General features: G+C 38.7%; 1 protein-coding gene and 1 long non-coding RNA gene across 3 annotated transcripts in view; one reads left to right on the top strand and one right to left on the bottom strand.

Moving 5' to 3' along the window:
- The window catches only part of LOC119886678 (voltage-dependent calcium channel subunit alpha-2/delta-2-like), a 48,403-nt gene that overhangs the window by 18,513 nt on the left and 14,639 nt on the right, over positions 1 to 15,251 (top strand). For both annotated transcript variants that reach the window (XM_038697580.1, XM_038697579.1), the window contains exons 5-27: positions 1,504 to 1,548; positions 1,712 to 1,847; positions 1,922 to 2,053; positions 2,187 to 2,244; positions 2,331 to 2,381; positions 4,401 to 4,500; positions 4,606 to 4,767; positions 4,896 to 5,006; positions 5,131 to 5,209; positions 6,587 to 6,636; positions 6,826 to 6,915; positions 7,038 to 7,103; positions 7,464 to 7,538; positions 7,633 to 7,707; positions 8,396 to 8,467; positions 9,281 to 9,352; positions 11,787 to 11,848; positions 11,973 to 12,049; positions 12,150 to 12,210; positions 12,290 to 12,387; positions 12,477 to 12,567; positions 12,667 to 12,729; positions 12,848 to 12,951. In XM_038697580.1, the coding sequence (XP_038553508.1) occupies positions 1,504 to 1,548; positions 1,712 to 1,847; positions 1,922 to 2,053; positions 2,187 to 2,244; positions 2,331 to 2,381; positions 4,401 to 4,500; positions 4,606 to 4,767; positions 4,896 to 5,006; positions 5,131 to 5,209; positions 6,587 to 6,636; positions 6,826 to 6,915; positions 7,038 to 7,103; positions 7,464 to 7,538; positions 7,633 to 7,707; positions 8,396 to 8,467; positions 9,281 to 9,352; positions 11,787 to 11,848; positions 11,973 to 12,049; positions 12,150 to 12,210; positions 12,290 to 12,387; positions 12,477 to 12,567; positions 12,667 to 12,729; positions 12,848 to 12,951 (1,930 nt within the window). The remainder of the gene's footprint in view (positions 1 to 1,503; positions 1,549 to 1,711; positions 1,848 to 1,921; positions 2,054 to 2,186; positions 2,245 to 2,330; positions 2,382 to 4,400; positions 4,501 to 4,605; positions 4,768 to 4,895; positions 5,007 to 5,130; positions 5,210 to 6,586; positions 6,637 to 6,825; positions 6,916 to 7,037; positions 7,104 to 7,463; positions 7,539 to 7,632; positions 7,708 to 8,395; positions 8,468 to 9,280; positions 9,353 to 11,786; positions 11,849 to 11,972; positions 12,050 to 12,149; positions 12,211 to 12,289; positions 12,388 to 12,476; positions 12,568 to 12,666; positions 12,730 to 12,847; positions 12,952 to 15,251) is intronic.
- Positions 10,119 to 10,973, bottom strand: LOC119886679. The gene is made up of 2 exons (XR_005441531.1): positions 10,810 to 10,973; positions 10,119 to 10,294 (listed from the first exon to the last, which is right to left on the bottom strand). It is a non-coding gene; the product is annotated as an uncharacterized LOC119886679 (long non-coding RNA).

Below are 15,251 nucleotides of genomic sequence, written 5' to 3'. Positions count from 1 at the left end.
TGTATGATGACAGAAGAGCCTATTCAAGAGATACTCTGACACTAAATAATAGCTAAATAACTATAACAAAAAATAAAGTGGGTGTAAAAATCGATTCACGCAAGAATCGCGGTTCTCATCTACCATTCTGAATCTATTCACAAATGCCAAAAAATAGATTTTCATAATATTGTTAGTAAACCTTTCTTGTAGAATCCTTTTCTCATCTCAGCTCAGATCTAAAGAAGTAGAGCTCTCCGGAGAAGTCAACATGGAGGATGAGGATGTCACTTATTTGGACTGAACTGTGCTCATCTGTGCTCCGTATTACTAACAGCAAGAAGACAAACAGGAGACAGACAGATACTTGTCACATTTAGTTGAACTGTAGTATAGGCTAAGGCGCTCTTTGGAGATAAGATTTGGTAATCAGAACAGACCAAAAATAGGAACATAGCAGCCTCTGAGTAGATGTCACGCTTATTCTGAAGTATGTTAGGTCTCTTCTGAAACTAAGACTAACAGATGGCGATGCTCTGTCCAAGCCTTGCAGCCTGTCTACTGATTCATAATGTGACAGTACTGAGCAGAAAACAATAGCAAAACATTTGGTGGTTACAGCTTCACAAACACAAGGATTTTCTGCTTTTCTACATCTTATATCATTGTAAACTAAACATTTTTAAATGACCAGTTTGTAGAAACTGTAGAAACATCTCAACATTGGGATGTGGTAACTTCTGATGGACATTTGTCATAATTGTAGCCATTTTACAATACGGACGAAAGATGAATTCATTGCACAATATTGATAGATTAAACATATCAGTTCCACCTTTTATGTGAGGTTTACGCGTGAACTGTTTGGTCTATCTCACTGGAAATCAGCACACTAATAGACTTGGTTCTTGTGAGAAAATTAGCTATGATGCCTAATTGTAACCCCTCTTTGAATGTTGCTATGGTGATCCAGGCAGCATATGTTTGTTTGTGTCCCACTCTCCCGAAATGGAAATGGCTGTTAAGAGTTCATTATCATGACTGTAAATAGTAGCCTATGTTATTCACAAGTTACGGTGCTGTTGTATGGCCATAGTCTCTGTGAGCTGTGTTACTATTGTGTAATGAGCTATCAGATTTGACACATTTGGATTTTTCTTGGTGAAACCTAAACTTATCATAGATTTTGACTGCAGTACATCCAATCATTTTGTTTATTTGTGAAGAGCTCTGATTATCTGAAAGAAAATGTTCATTACATCCATATTTTTTAAGCTAATGTGAGACTTAAGAGTTAGATAAAGGAAAGAAGTACAAAAATGCAGTTTTGAGGATTGACATGGTAAATCGATAGTGAAGATTAATTATAATTAATGAAAATGGTCTTGTTGCAACCCTAATTGAGTACCCTCCATGTGTCTAGAAGTTGACTTGACCTGTATGTTCATATGACTACTCGTCCACATGTTGTTTCACAGTTGTCAACATTGCAGCTTCCTCATGTCTGCATCTGTTTTCCTCTAGGAGCTGGACATGGCTTATTATGACTCAAAGGCAGAGCTGGATTATGTGAGTAAGGGACGGATAAACTGTTTTGTCTGCTTTGTTTGTATTTACTGTGGCCATTCGACAGAAGGAAGATTACTGGATTTGTTTGCAAAATCAAAAGTGTCTGATTGAAATAAAGAGACTTTAAAAACTGATGCAGTGGTCGTTTCTCTTGTTCTTATAGTATTCAATGGACGGAGAAGGGGAGGTGGAAAATCCTTCGCACATCAAGCTGGAGTTTGTGTATGATCCAAACTTCAAAAACAACGTCAACTATTCCCACACGGCTGTTCAAATACCCACAGATATTTATAAAGGAGGCAAGTGAAGTTCTTATTACGTATTCACATATTTTCAGGAGCACATCTAACAAGTTTCACTCTTTTCCCATCAGCTCCAGTCATTCTGAATGAGTTGAACTGGACGCAGGCGCTGGAGAAAGTGTTCATGGACAACAGTCGGGAGGATCCGTCACTACTTTGGCAAGCGTTTGGGAGTGCGACGGGTGTCACTCGCTACTACCCAGGTAGGTTTTAGCATCCGTTCCTGTGCTTCCTCACCCCATGTTGAATATGAAGGCTGAATTTTGTCTGTCATTTTAAATTGACATAAATTGATATTAATTAACAGTATGAGGGAAACATATTTGTCTTTTTCAGCCACACCTTGGAAAGCCCCTGATAAAATCGACTTATATGACGTCAGGAGGAGGCCCTGGTACAGTATGCTGCTTAAAACATCTTTTGAAGTACAATAGATTAACAGGGTTGAAGTATTGAATCCTCGTGTTTCCTTTGTCATAGGTACATCCAGGGAGCCTCGTCCCCCAAAGACATGGTCATTCTTGTTGATGTGTAAGTAATTAATTACATTTCAATCACAAAGTTTGGTTTGTAATTGGGTTTAGTAATTGGCTAACATGTAAATGTAGAGTATGCTGCTTGTTTCCCAGTGAATAAAAAAAAACATACTTCCATCCGTGAAGTTTTCTTCAGCCTTCCTTGCGTTTGAAGTGAAGAGCCCATCTATGGGGTTATTTCACATAAGTGTGCAGCTTCTTCATGGTTCTGGTCCTATATGCCAGCAAAACTAGAGAAAGAAGCAAGACTAAAGTTGTATTGTCATGGAAAAACAGAGCACCTGTCACTGACTGTGCACCAAAACCAGCTGAGAGTGCAGCTCATGTTGCTTATGTCTAACAGCCTAAAAGTTACGTTAGAGATGATTCAGACACTAGAACAAAATCTAAATGGCCTGTACAAGCAGTTTCACAGTGCTATAAAACAGCAGAAGATACAGTAGATACAATCTGATGAAACATGAGCTTTACGAAAGATCGTTTACTATTTAAAGGAAAAGTTCAACATTTTGGAAAATTCATTTTTTCCCTTTCTGTTACAGAGTCGGATAACGAGATTGACAAAGTCTAAGCCATGCTAACAACGAAGTGTCTGAACTATTAATTAGTTAGCTTTAGAGGTGTTGGTAGGTGGATTTTGTTACCTTCGGACAGAGCACTTTTATCGGAAGGCATATTGTGATTTCATCTGAGCAGCCTGTTTTATCTTAAGGTTTTTGTTGTAGTTATATAAAGTTGCTACTTATTCTAGTTTTTTTCCTCAGTCTGTTTTACTTATTTGTGATTTCCATTTTTATTTTTTTTTTATTTTAATTACATTTTTTCCTCATGTATTTCATGAAGTACTTTTGTTTAATAAGTGATAAGTTTATTTATTTATTTATTTTTACATTTAGCTGACGCTTTTGTCCAAAGCCACTTACAATTGCTATATATGTCAGAGGTCGCACACCTCTGGAGCAAGTAGGGGTTAAGTGTCTTGCTCATGGACACAGTGGCGTTTCACAGTGGATTCGTACCCGGGTCTCTCACACCAGAGGCGTGTGTCTTATCCACTGTTTCCTGTTTCTATGATAGATCAAATGTAGATCAAAAGAATGTTTTGCTGAGTGTATTCAAACTCATGGTCATGGTCGAGTACAGCGGCCCGCTGTGTGACTGTGCTGTCCCCATGGTTGCAATTGATGGATCGTTCATTGGCACTCTTTGCAAGGTTAATGAATCCTATTACTGAGTTGAAAGGGAAAAATAGAAGAGAAGCCCTCATGAGTGACCTTTCACAACATGAAACATATTTGTTTGTTCAGACTGAGGCAGCCACATATTCAAGTACAAATAACGAAGAAATACTGCTAAAAAAAAACTATAGGCCCCAAACCTGAAGATAATTGGCTTTATAATTATTCATTCAGACAGAATTTATGGACTAAATAGTGTTTTTCCATATTTTCACTCGGGTTACATTAAGGCTTTTTGTGCCTGCAATTTTAGCAGCTCTGCTGAAAATTGTGTTTGGGTTAATGCACTGTACATTAGTCCATTCCTCTGTGGACTGCAAAATGCGGGACTGGAAATACAAACAAATAGCCGCTGATAAGGATTTATCACTGAGGCAGGGGAAATCATGTCTGTGATTGAACATCTGGAGGGAGCATGTGTTTCAGCACTACTGAAGACTCTTGACAGGGTTTTACATTACAGTGCAACCACTGATCTATTTGTTGAGCTAACAGTTCCTCACATATCCTCCACTGTTGTGTGGAGAGTGCACAAATGCAGCTCCACAACTAATTTGCACAGAATGTGTCTTAAACAGCATTTGGCAGGACTTTATTCATATTAACTGCAGCTGGGCTCACATACTGTACACCTTCCGTTATAGTAAATACTTGAAACTGAAACATGTGCTGCTGTGTAATGTTGCATATTTGTATGTAAAGTTATCTTTTTGCTTGTGTTTGCTTTTGTCTCTATGCATGTATTTGACTGGGATGATACTTGTGGGTTTCCTCAGGAGCGGCAGTGTCAGTGGACTCACCCTGAAACTGATCAAAGCGTCAGTGATGGAAATGCTGGACACTTTGTCTGATGATGACTATGTCAACGTGGCCAGGGTTAGTATCTGCTAAAACTTACTGACCCTTCATCCCTGATTCTCCATCATTCCACATCTCTCTGTCTTGTTGTTATACTTATTTCCTTCTCCTGCTGTGTTTCAGTTTAACGAGAAGGCCGAGGCTGTGGTTCCCTGCTTCAAACATCTCGTCCAGGCTAACGTGCGCAATAAAAAGATCTTCAAGGATGCAGTGCAGCAGATGCAGGCTAAAGGCACCACTGATTACAAGTCTGGATTTCATTTTGCCTTCAACCAGCTGTTAAATGCAAGTGTAATATTGATTTACATCGACTGGGGATTATGTCAATACTAGTGTCTCCACACACTGTTTTACTGCATTGACCAGCCCTACTGTTCATTTTCATTCATCTCACTTTTAAATGTATTTTTCAGAAGACAAATGTCCCGCGGGCCAACTGCAATAAAATAATCATGCTGTTTACCGACGGAGGAGAGGACAGAGCTCAGGATGTCTTCATGCAATACAACTGGCCAAACAAAACAGTTGGTTTTCTTCAGATCATTTCACCATAACAGAAACTTTTCAGTTATATCCAGCATTTGAAAATATCATCAGCATATTAATCAGCCTCTGAAAGCTTTAATTTTCTTGATTTGTCCCCCTAAGGTTCGAGTTTTCACCTTTTCTGTGGGTCAACACAACTATGATGTCACACCTTTACAATGGATCGCATGCACCAATAAAGGTGAGCTGAAGTTAATATGTGATTCATTCATTTTATTACATTCCCCATATGCACCTCAACAGCCCTTTCAGATGACCTTGAGTATTCCTTCATCATCATGTTCCAAATATGTTCTTATTATTAGATTATAAACTGGATGTTAGTTAACACAATAAATAATGGTAATAATATAATATAACTAATAATAATAATATAAAACTTATTGGAAATGATTACGTTTCACTTGGACAGTTTCAGCAGTTAAGTCATTGTTTATACCCAACTATTTCAACTTCTCTACTTGCTTCTCTACTAGTTTTCACTCACTCAGATTGATGGCCAACTTACTGGTTATTGAATTTACTAAAGATCAGCATAGAACTAATTTGTAATACTATTTTGGTTTTTTATTTTCCTGATTAAATATGCAAATATATTGAGTGTATTTTTATTTAGCCATTTTCAGTTTGGTTAATTAGTTGAGATTTCCACATACCCCCCGTCAACTGCAGAAGTGCCGCCTGGTGAGGAATCACTGCAGAGAGTAATACAGTTACACAATACAAATGGAACTGCTCCATGTTATCAAAAAGATATATGTTGATACAATAAAGTTTTGAAGTGTTAAAGTAAACACTGCAATCTGTAGTTCACTTGCAATAGCAAAAAATATAAGAATAATCAAAAGCTAATTATAGAATATTTACTTTTTGTACTGTCCAAACAGGATCATTGTTAAAAAGTATAGATAGATAAAGTTGAGTACATGTATTTTTAGCTTAGCAGACAATCTTTAAATGTATTGCTATAATAAGCCCACTCAGTCCATACTACTAAAAGTCTTCTGTATATTTATCAATAAATGCTTAGACAAAATAACAAACAAATAAACCACTAAGTTTGATCCTACTAATGGGCCTGGCTTTCAGATCTGTGAGCAGACCAGTGTTGTCCTCACAAGGTTCTGTTTGCTCAGTTTTCCTCTCAAAGATCAGATTTGCCCTTGTTTGAGAGCTGACATCGATCTTCACAGAAGAACTTGTATTCATGAGGATTCTTTGTGCTCCTGCAGGGACAGTGGCTTAATGGTGCTCACAAAAGTCAGCACACTTTTGTTCACACAGATTTGTTTTCTCTTTCATTTTTCTGAACACAGATACCTCAGTTTTAAAGCTCAGTGATATTCCTCTTTAAGCTTCATATCTGTGGGAGTTAAGTGGCTGAGTTACTGGTCTAGTAACATCTAGTAAAATGTGGAATATTTATGAGCACTACTCCTATGGGTTTTTTTCAATAGCATCGCTCACACATGCTCTTCCTCTCTCTCTCTCTCTCTCTCTCTCTCTCTCTCTCTCTCTCCCCTCCCTCTGTTTGACTTTTTTCTCTGTCGCGCGCCAGGTTACTATTTTGAGATCCGTTCCATCTGTGCAATAAGGATTAACACCCAGGTGGGTTTGTCTAGTGCCTCTGACACAGCTGATCCCCATTTACTGTTTCTATTTCTCCTTGTGGCGCTCACTCCCTCTGTAAAAAAAACATCTTCTTCCATTTGTTTGCACACCCATTCTCCCCTTGGCCTAATGTTGTTGGCTGTTTTTGCAGCTCCAGCCGGTCACGTATCTCTCTTGTTTTGTCAGGAGTACCTTGACGTGCTGGGACGCCCCATGGTTCTGGCAGGCGACGATGCCAAGCAGGTTCAGTGGACCAATGTGTATCAGGATGCTTTGGTGAGACTGCATGATCCTGTAGGCTATGTGTGATCAAATACAGTGAAGCCACCAAGCATACAAACTGAATACAAATACTCATATGCTTATATGATTTTGGACTTTGTCTTTGGACTCTGTAGGGTCTTGGCATGGTAGTAACTGGGACTTTACCTGTTTTTAATCTCACCATGGATGGAAACTCACAGGTAACACAACTAGTTATACTCTGAATATTAAATGTCTACTTGTAAAGGAATGACATTTTGGGAAATATATACTTATTTGCCAAGCGTTAGATGAGAAGATTGATACTGCTCTTGCGACTGTACAGCAAATATGAACCTAGAGGTAGGAGAGGGTAAGACTGGAAACAGGTTTTATGGTGGGTTATGTGCCTTGACTATTTCTTGGCAAGGTGCAGCGACTTCCTGGTGCTCAGCTAACCTGCTGCTGCCTCCAGCTACATATTTATCAGACAGACATAAGAGTGGGATTTATGGTATCATCTAACTTTTGGCAAGAAAGTCAGTAACTATCTGTATGCATTGTTGCTTCTGTCTGACCAGAATCAGCTAATATTAGGTGTCATGGGAGTCGACGTGCATCTTGATGAGATAAAGCGACTAACACCACGGTACAATGTATGTACATCACATTAGCACCATTATTAGTCACATTTTTCTTCATTGTACTTGTGATGAACTGCTATCTGTGGCTTTTTTACTTCCTCAACAGCTTGGAGCCAATGGATACATATTTGCCATTGATCCAAATGGATATCTTCTCCTTCACCCTAATCTTCAGCCAAAGGTGATGTACATTAAACCTGCCAAAAACATCCCACGGGTAGCAGGGAGGGGGAGGCATATGGATAAGAATAGGGGTCTATAACAAAACTTTTGGTCTCAAATTACGATTGTTTATGCCTCTGCACTGGTGATAGCTGTGACCAGAGACATTAGGTTTTCGGGTGGTCCGTAAGTCCATCCCTCTCTCATGAACGCAATATCTCAGAAACGCCTGGAAGGAATTTCTTCAAATTTGGCACAAACGTCCACTGCTTTTGAGCTATATGCAAACAGCGTATTTGAGCGCGCCTAGCTAATTATGATCTTGTGAATGGGTTTCACCTACAGCTCATAGACAGGCTTCACATCTACAAATGTAAAGAGAAAACAAAAGCAACACATTTTATTGGGCTATGCTCTATAAGAATCCATCTTTACATAGTAATCAAGTACATGTGTGCGTGTTTATTCACTGGAGTTATATATACAATATGTATCATATAGTGATAACTTTATTTAGTCAGAAAATACACTTTATACCTATATATATATATATTCAATTCCTTCCAAGTGTTCACTATATATATTATGAGTCTGGACAGACATGGATATAAACTACAACTTGACTGGTTGGTGGAGGCATACAATTACGATGCTGATATACCTGTTCTACAGTTGATGTTAATGTATTTTTCTACAACAACTCTCAGCTTGTGAACCTCCCTGAGCCTGTGACACTGGACTTCCTGGATGCAGAGGTGGAGGACAGCAACAAAGAGGAGGTAAGCACTTAGTGCTAACTATAACGGAAAAGTTTCTGTTTTCAGGCATTATCTGTTCCTTACCATTGTAAAGCTCATGTTCAAAGTTATTACCAGGCCAGTGAACAACATTATCTGCCTCGGGACTATCTGCCTACCATTCTGCAGTGTTCAGTGCAGGTAACTGAACGCCCACATGTTTCAGTAAGATGAGTGACTGAAAAAGACTGCTTTGTGTTAAGAATATTTCTTAGGTGTCTTAGTTGATGTAACAGGGAAAGGTAAGACAGGTAAAGCTTAGAGTAGTTTAGCTGACCCCTAAGTGTTTATCCGACATTTATGACTTCAGGTATTTCTCACATGTACTGGTCAAGATGACAATAATAGACTGATTAGTTAGAGACAGTAGCTCAGACGTCAGACTAGCAGATATCAGTGTTCTCTGGGAATTTTACAAGGTTAAGTCCAACAAAAATGTTTACAAGAACACACTGACTCCACAGATAAGGGTACAACTAAGGGATAGTGAGAGATTCCAATATGGCGAAGCATTAGAATCTAAACATCAGATAGATTAGTTGTTCTAGGTGGAAGGTAACCTAATAGAGAAACCTACAGGCACTAAGGGGAAGACAGGAACATAAAAAGGGACCAAAAGATGTTGGTGTTAGCATTGCTTGTGTTTACACGTTGGATGCTGACACTGTTTCTCCTTGGCCAAGTCTCATTAAACGTTGCTGTGTAAAACTTCGTCAGTCTCTGAAAATCTTCTTCTCCACACCTGACAGCTGGCTCACAATAATTCTCAACACTTTGTGTTTTTTCATTCTCTAGATCAGACGACAAATGATTGACGGAAGACCAGGTGAAATGCAGGTCAAAACACTTATCAAGTCAATTGATGAGGCAAGTAAATTCTCTTTTAAATAGCTCCACATATTTCACCTCTTTCTTCTTCTGTTTGAGAAACATTACCTATGTCTTTGACAACCTGTTTCTTACTTTTGTAGTATTTGCCTAAAAGTCTTAGTTATGACATAATTGGTTACTATTAAATTTTACTCACTGGCTTTATTGTACAGAATGTAGACGAATACTCACAGATTTACAATGCTGTGTAGTCCGTAAAACATGCTGCTCAGACAGTTTTTTTTACTTGAAATATTACTATATTGCTGTAGAGCTACTTTCTATGTCAAGTATGTCCTTACTGCACACAACACTTTGTTAAGTACGTTCTGATGTGAAATACTAGTAAACCTGCTGTTTGACAGTAACATGCAACATACTGTAGGTAAGGATGAGACTCATCACCAGTATAAAGTTCAAACAGAATCTGCAATGCAATCTATAATTGACGAGTAATCATTTTTAACTTTCAATATGCATTTATATCCAAATTAAAGTAACTGTTTGATCATATACATTAAATTAATTCAACTCATTGTTAGTAAAGCATTCAGATACAGAAACAGATGTATTGCCAAGTAGGTTTTCACGTACAAAGAATGTGTCTTGGTATTTTGGTGCATAAAAAACGAAAATTAATTAATTTTTAAAAAGTTATTTAAATGAAATGGTTGTACAGTGTTTAAAACAAAGAGGATTGTCACAGTGGGTTATGCAGGGCAATGGGGATTGGACCCAAATGCAGACAGAACAGGCAGACTGGTGCAGTTCAATGATTTATTGTTCATGAATGAGCTTACAGGCAGGTGTTGGCAGGCAGGCAGGTACAGGTAGGCAAACTGGCAGACCAGTGGGCTGGCAGTCAGATGCAGGTCCAGGAAATGAAAACTCAAATGCAAACACCAGCAAGGCAACTAGGCTCATGGCAACTTTGATGACCTAGCAAAAAGAGAAGGGATGTGAACTGGAATATATTGTGAGTGACTGATGAGGGAATTATGCTGCGTTACAGACTGCTTGGAACTCCAAAATTTTAACTTGGAAATTTCTGACCTCAAAGAGTGACAGGTGCATGAAAGTGAAAGAAAAACAATGCTGTGACAAACTGATGTTTATTTTTTATACACACAATTGGACCTCAGCAATGCCCTTGGTGTTAATTAAAAGGATTGCTGTTTTAATGAAAACAAGTCACATAAATATAAGTTACTTGTTAACTGTGTACCAGACTAGCAATCGGTTTGTAATCCTCAAAAGTCAGTAACTGTTTGTTTTCCTGAATAACTTTTGTGCAGAGAAGATGACTTTCAGATTGTTTACTGTAACTAGCTACCTAATAACATTAGCAAAATATTTCTACATCAATTTACATGCATAACAGGTTTTACTATAATAATGTATATTATTTTTTACAGGCAAATATACTTTATGTTGCCTTTTAATTTGTAATTTACCATTTACAATGTGTGCTTCCATGGGAGCTGCCATTGTTGTGTGACGTCATTCAGCTGCTTCTCGTGAAGTCGGGGTACATATTTTTCCTCTGAGTTCACAAGTAAGAACTTCAACTTCAAGTGCCGTTCCATGGTGCTTTTTTGTAGTTGGAGGTTGGACATTACCGAGTTGCCTGAAACGCAGCATAAGTTGCAGTTGATGAGTGGGCAGAGTAGGCCAGGTAACTGCAGTGCTGATGAGGGAAGTGGGAACAGGTGTATAGTTTTTGTGTGGCAGTCTGGTGATGGGGAAAGGAGGGAAAGTCCGAGGGCATCTGGGGGAGCACTGGAGGATGGCAGGTCTGGGGAGATGGAGGAAAGAACATGGCTTGAGAGACAGGATAGATAGAGAGGGTAGTGCAGAGGGCCGGGGATGAGAGTGTGTGGCTTAAGAGAGGCAGTGAGGAGCAATCTGTGGCAAGGATGAACCTGCAAAATATTAACCAAGGGAAGTGCAAATGTTCACAGTAAAAAGAATATGTGCAATGTGACGAACAAACGAGCAAAGACAATAAGGTCACACAGGGTTCATTTAGTAGCACCTTCTTCTACTTTTTGTTTTTACAAAAAACATTGGCGTAAGAAAACTGTCACAGTGTCAGAAAACATTAATAACTTTAAATTAAACCTAAAAGCTAATTTAAATTTCAGTGTTGTCTTGTGATAAAACCAATCCTATGTTGAATTGTATTGGTGTGGATCAAAGACCTGAGCTCTGTGAGCATTGTGTTCTGTGGGCTGAGTATACTGCTGAGTCCTCATTACAAAGAAGCTGTGAGAGAGAGAAGGCAAAAACTACAACACTAAGACCTAGGTTGTAAAACTCCAAGTCATACCTTCACCAAAGCCATACTACGCACATTTTACATTAGGTAAAAGCATTAAAACTGTAGCCTGTTTATTTTGGCTGACTGAAGTGAACTCAAATGTCTCTGTAGCAATACATTGATGAGGTGCACAGGGGTTACACCTGGACTCCTATCAACGGTACAGATTACAGGTGAGTCATTACGATGTAATGAATAACCAACGAGCTGTGGCCTGATGAGGACTGCTCACACAGATGGATTCATTCTAATGCGTTTCCTCTCTGTGTCTCCTTGTTGGGATGCTGCCACCTGCAGTCTTGGTTTGGTACTACCCCCATATAATGAATACTACATCCAGGCAGACCTGAGTGATGTGATGGTGCAGCTCCAGTGTGAGTACAGGGAGGCAGAGCTTTCACACTTCTGTTTCATTAAGATGCAACACAAAGATGAGATGAAAAAAACTAACATCACCCTCTGTCTCTGTTACAGATATGCAGTCATTGCTCCCCAGCTCCTTTGAATCCGCAGGACATGTGTTTCTGGCTCCAAGGTGATTACCATCTAGCTATGCTCTCTTAATTTCACTCTTTCTCTTTCTGTAGTATTCATTCTACCATTTGTTTCACCAGGGAATACTGCAAACGTCTGCATCTTTCTGACAACAACACCCAGTTTTTGCAAAACTTCCTCTCGCTCATGCTGGACATTTCCCCAGAATCGGATGAGTGTGAGTGTGTCAACAGCGGTTAGTAGTTTACAATATATGCCACTGCTGCAGACACACAGATGAGATAATATACTTGTTTTGTGTCTCAGGTGACCAAGGCCTCATCCACAACCTAATTTTGGATTCTAGGATTATTGGGCAGCTGGCCTCTCGTTCTTGGAAGTCCGATGAGCTGAATTCGTGAGTGGACTTTAATGGAGTTGTTTTACACAGCATTCTCACACACCATCCACCATGGTAAAAACTTGCCGTTCACAAAGTAAAGACTAATTGTTACAGGTATGGCTTCCTGGTTGTATTTGCATCCACTGACGGAGGAATAACACGGGTTTATCCCAACATGTGAGTAAGATTAATGCACTCACTAATTCAGAGAAATATATTAGTAATCCCACAGATATTCTGTCTATAAACATTTTTTTTCATAAAACATTTAATTATTTGTGTTATGTTTGTACAGAGCTGCTGAGTTATGGGATGAGGATCCTGAACCCTTCAATTCGAATTACTACAGACGGAGCCTCGACAACAAAGGCTACATGTTCAGACCTCCGTCCAGATCCTGTGAGTAACTCCGCAAACACATCTTAAAACAACTATAATCAAAATTTTTACAATGACAATGGATTAAATGACTGTGTGCATGTGAAGGGGGTCACTCGCAGTGATGAACCCGCACAAGTTAGGGCCCCAAGTGGCCATTGAAAAACAGTGGCCAAAAACAATATTGCAGGTTTAATGTGCAATACTTCAGGTCATTGAATGAGACTTAACTGTAGATATTAGTGATATATAGACTATGAGTGATCATTTTACTGGTACTGTCTCAGATCAGACATATAGATATATATGACCACCTGTTATCACGTGATCAATGTTCCACACTGTGGTCACGTAATGACACCTGAGCCAGTTCCATTCGCTGATGAAAACCGTGAGGTGTGGTTGAAAGCTCCGAAAAGTCTTGTAAGTGGACCTTATGAGAGTTGAGATTATTTTGTTTAGCACAACAGGCTAATTTTCATCTGTTGTCCCTGGCCAGTTATTATGAAGGCAACCTAAAATGAAGATTTAAAATGACATAAAATGACTTATTACAGTCCACACGTAATAACAATATATACAAAATAAACAGATAACACACAACAATAAGTAACAAACAACATATCAGCACACAACATAGACAAAACATAACGAGAGATTAAAAAGACTGACAAGACAATCTGCAAACAAGCAACAAATCTCAGTAGGCAGTCAGTAGTCTAATGTGCACATATCTGATTATCAATTAGCCAGTTCTTAAGCTGACCAGTAAAAAAACGATAAATATTTGCTTCTCTTATCAGCATTGGCAATAGATTCCATTGTTTAGATGCTGTTACAGAGAACCCTGACTGACTAAAAGCACTTTTTTGAGTGGGAATGATACAATCACCTCTTGTGACACCTCTGGTGACATGAGTGCCTGCTCTCTGCATAACAAATCTCTTCAGTGGAGGTGGGGCAGTGCTATGCTATATCTTATAAACTAGACAAAGGTTACTATAAGTGATCAAGTTTTCCCAACTCAGAAGTCTATGGGTATTTAAGATTTGACAGGTGTGAAAACTATTAGGTTTCTGAACTAAAAACTTTGATAGTTTGTTTATAAAGACTTTCGAGTGACTTCATTGTGGATTTGTTAGCCTGTGCCCAGCTTGACAAACAATATATAAAATGCGGGATAATCATGGTGTTCATATATATCATAGCAGTTTCAAAGCTGAGTGATTCCCTAACAAATCTAAAATTACTTAAATGAAATCTAACTCGTTTGCACATTACATATATGTCTGGGTCTGGAGTGCTACATGGTCGCTTTGAAAAGAACATGCTAACCGTTTTACAAACATTTAACGTAAGACATGATCTGTCGAGCCATGTTGTGATATAGTTCATTGCACTGGTCTGTTTTGAAGCAGCTTGCTGCTTTGTGCTGCTGTGTACATAAATAACAGCATCATCAGCATATAACTGGATTTCTACATCGGGACAAACCAAGGGCAAATAATTAACATAAAGACTGAGCAACAGTGGCCCAAGTATAGATCCTTGCAGAACACCAGTATTATTTGTATAAGCGGTGGATTTATGATTTTGAACCTTTACATAATTTGTTCTTCCCTTTAGATATGAATCAATCCACTTAATGGTATCTTAAATGAATTTGTTAATAAGTATTCCATGATTCACATTGTCGAAGGCCTTTTTAAGGTCCAGGAAAATTGCCCCCACAGTACCACCCGTATCCATCATGGATTTAATGTTTTCCAGAAGGAAAAGGGTAGCAGTCTCTGTTGAATGGTGAGCTCTAAAACCAAATTGCATAGGATGGAGGCTAAAGTCACTGTTGTTCAAATAAAAGACTATTAGCTCTGAAACCCACTTCTCCATCACCTTGGATAAAACAGGCAAAATACTGATAGGTCTGTAGTTACTGATAATCTGGGGATCTCCTGCTTTAAGAATTGGTGACACAATAGCAGTTTTCCATGTGTTTGGAAAAATCCCTTGAGATATTGAGAGGTTTATGATATTTGTAATGGATGGAGCTAAGCAGTCCTTTAACGAAGTGAGCATTATGGAGTCCATGCCGTAGCAGTCCTTAGCTTTGGAAGTCTTAAGTGTTTTAATTATCCTTACTACCTCTTGCTCGGAGATGTTACTTAAACAGGATTGGGGTTTGGAAGTTTGGAACTGACAGTCCAGTAAAAATCTGTTTCAGCAAAACTTTGAGTAATCTCATCTACAGAGTCTATAAAGTATCTTTTAATGGCTTCAGCCATTTCAAAGGGATCCTCAGATATTTTACCATGTAGCTTTAA

Source organism: Micropterus salmoides, unplaced genomic scaffold (genome assembly GCF_014851395.1).
Source record: "Micropterus salmoides isolate LMB-PRFRI ecotype aquatic unplaced genomic scaffold, ASM1485139v1 Ms_hic_scaffold_4, whole genome shotgun sequence".
Taxonomy (NCBI): domain Eukaryota; kingdom Metazoa; phylum Chordata; class Actinopteri; order Centrarchiformes; family Centrarchidae; genus Micropterus; species Micropterus salmoides.
Note: the sequence above shows the minus strand (reverse complement) of the source record. Positions and strands in the feature narration are given on the sequence as shown.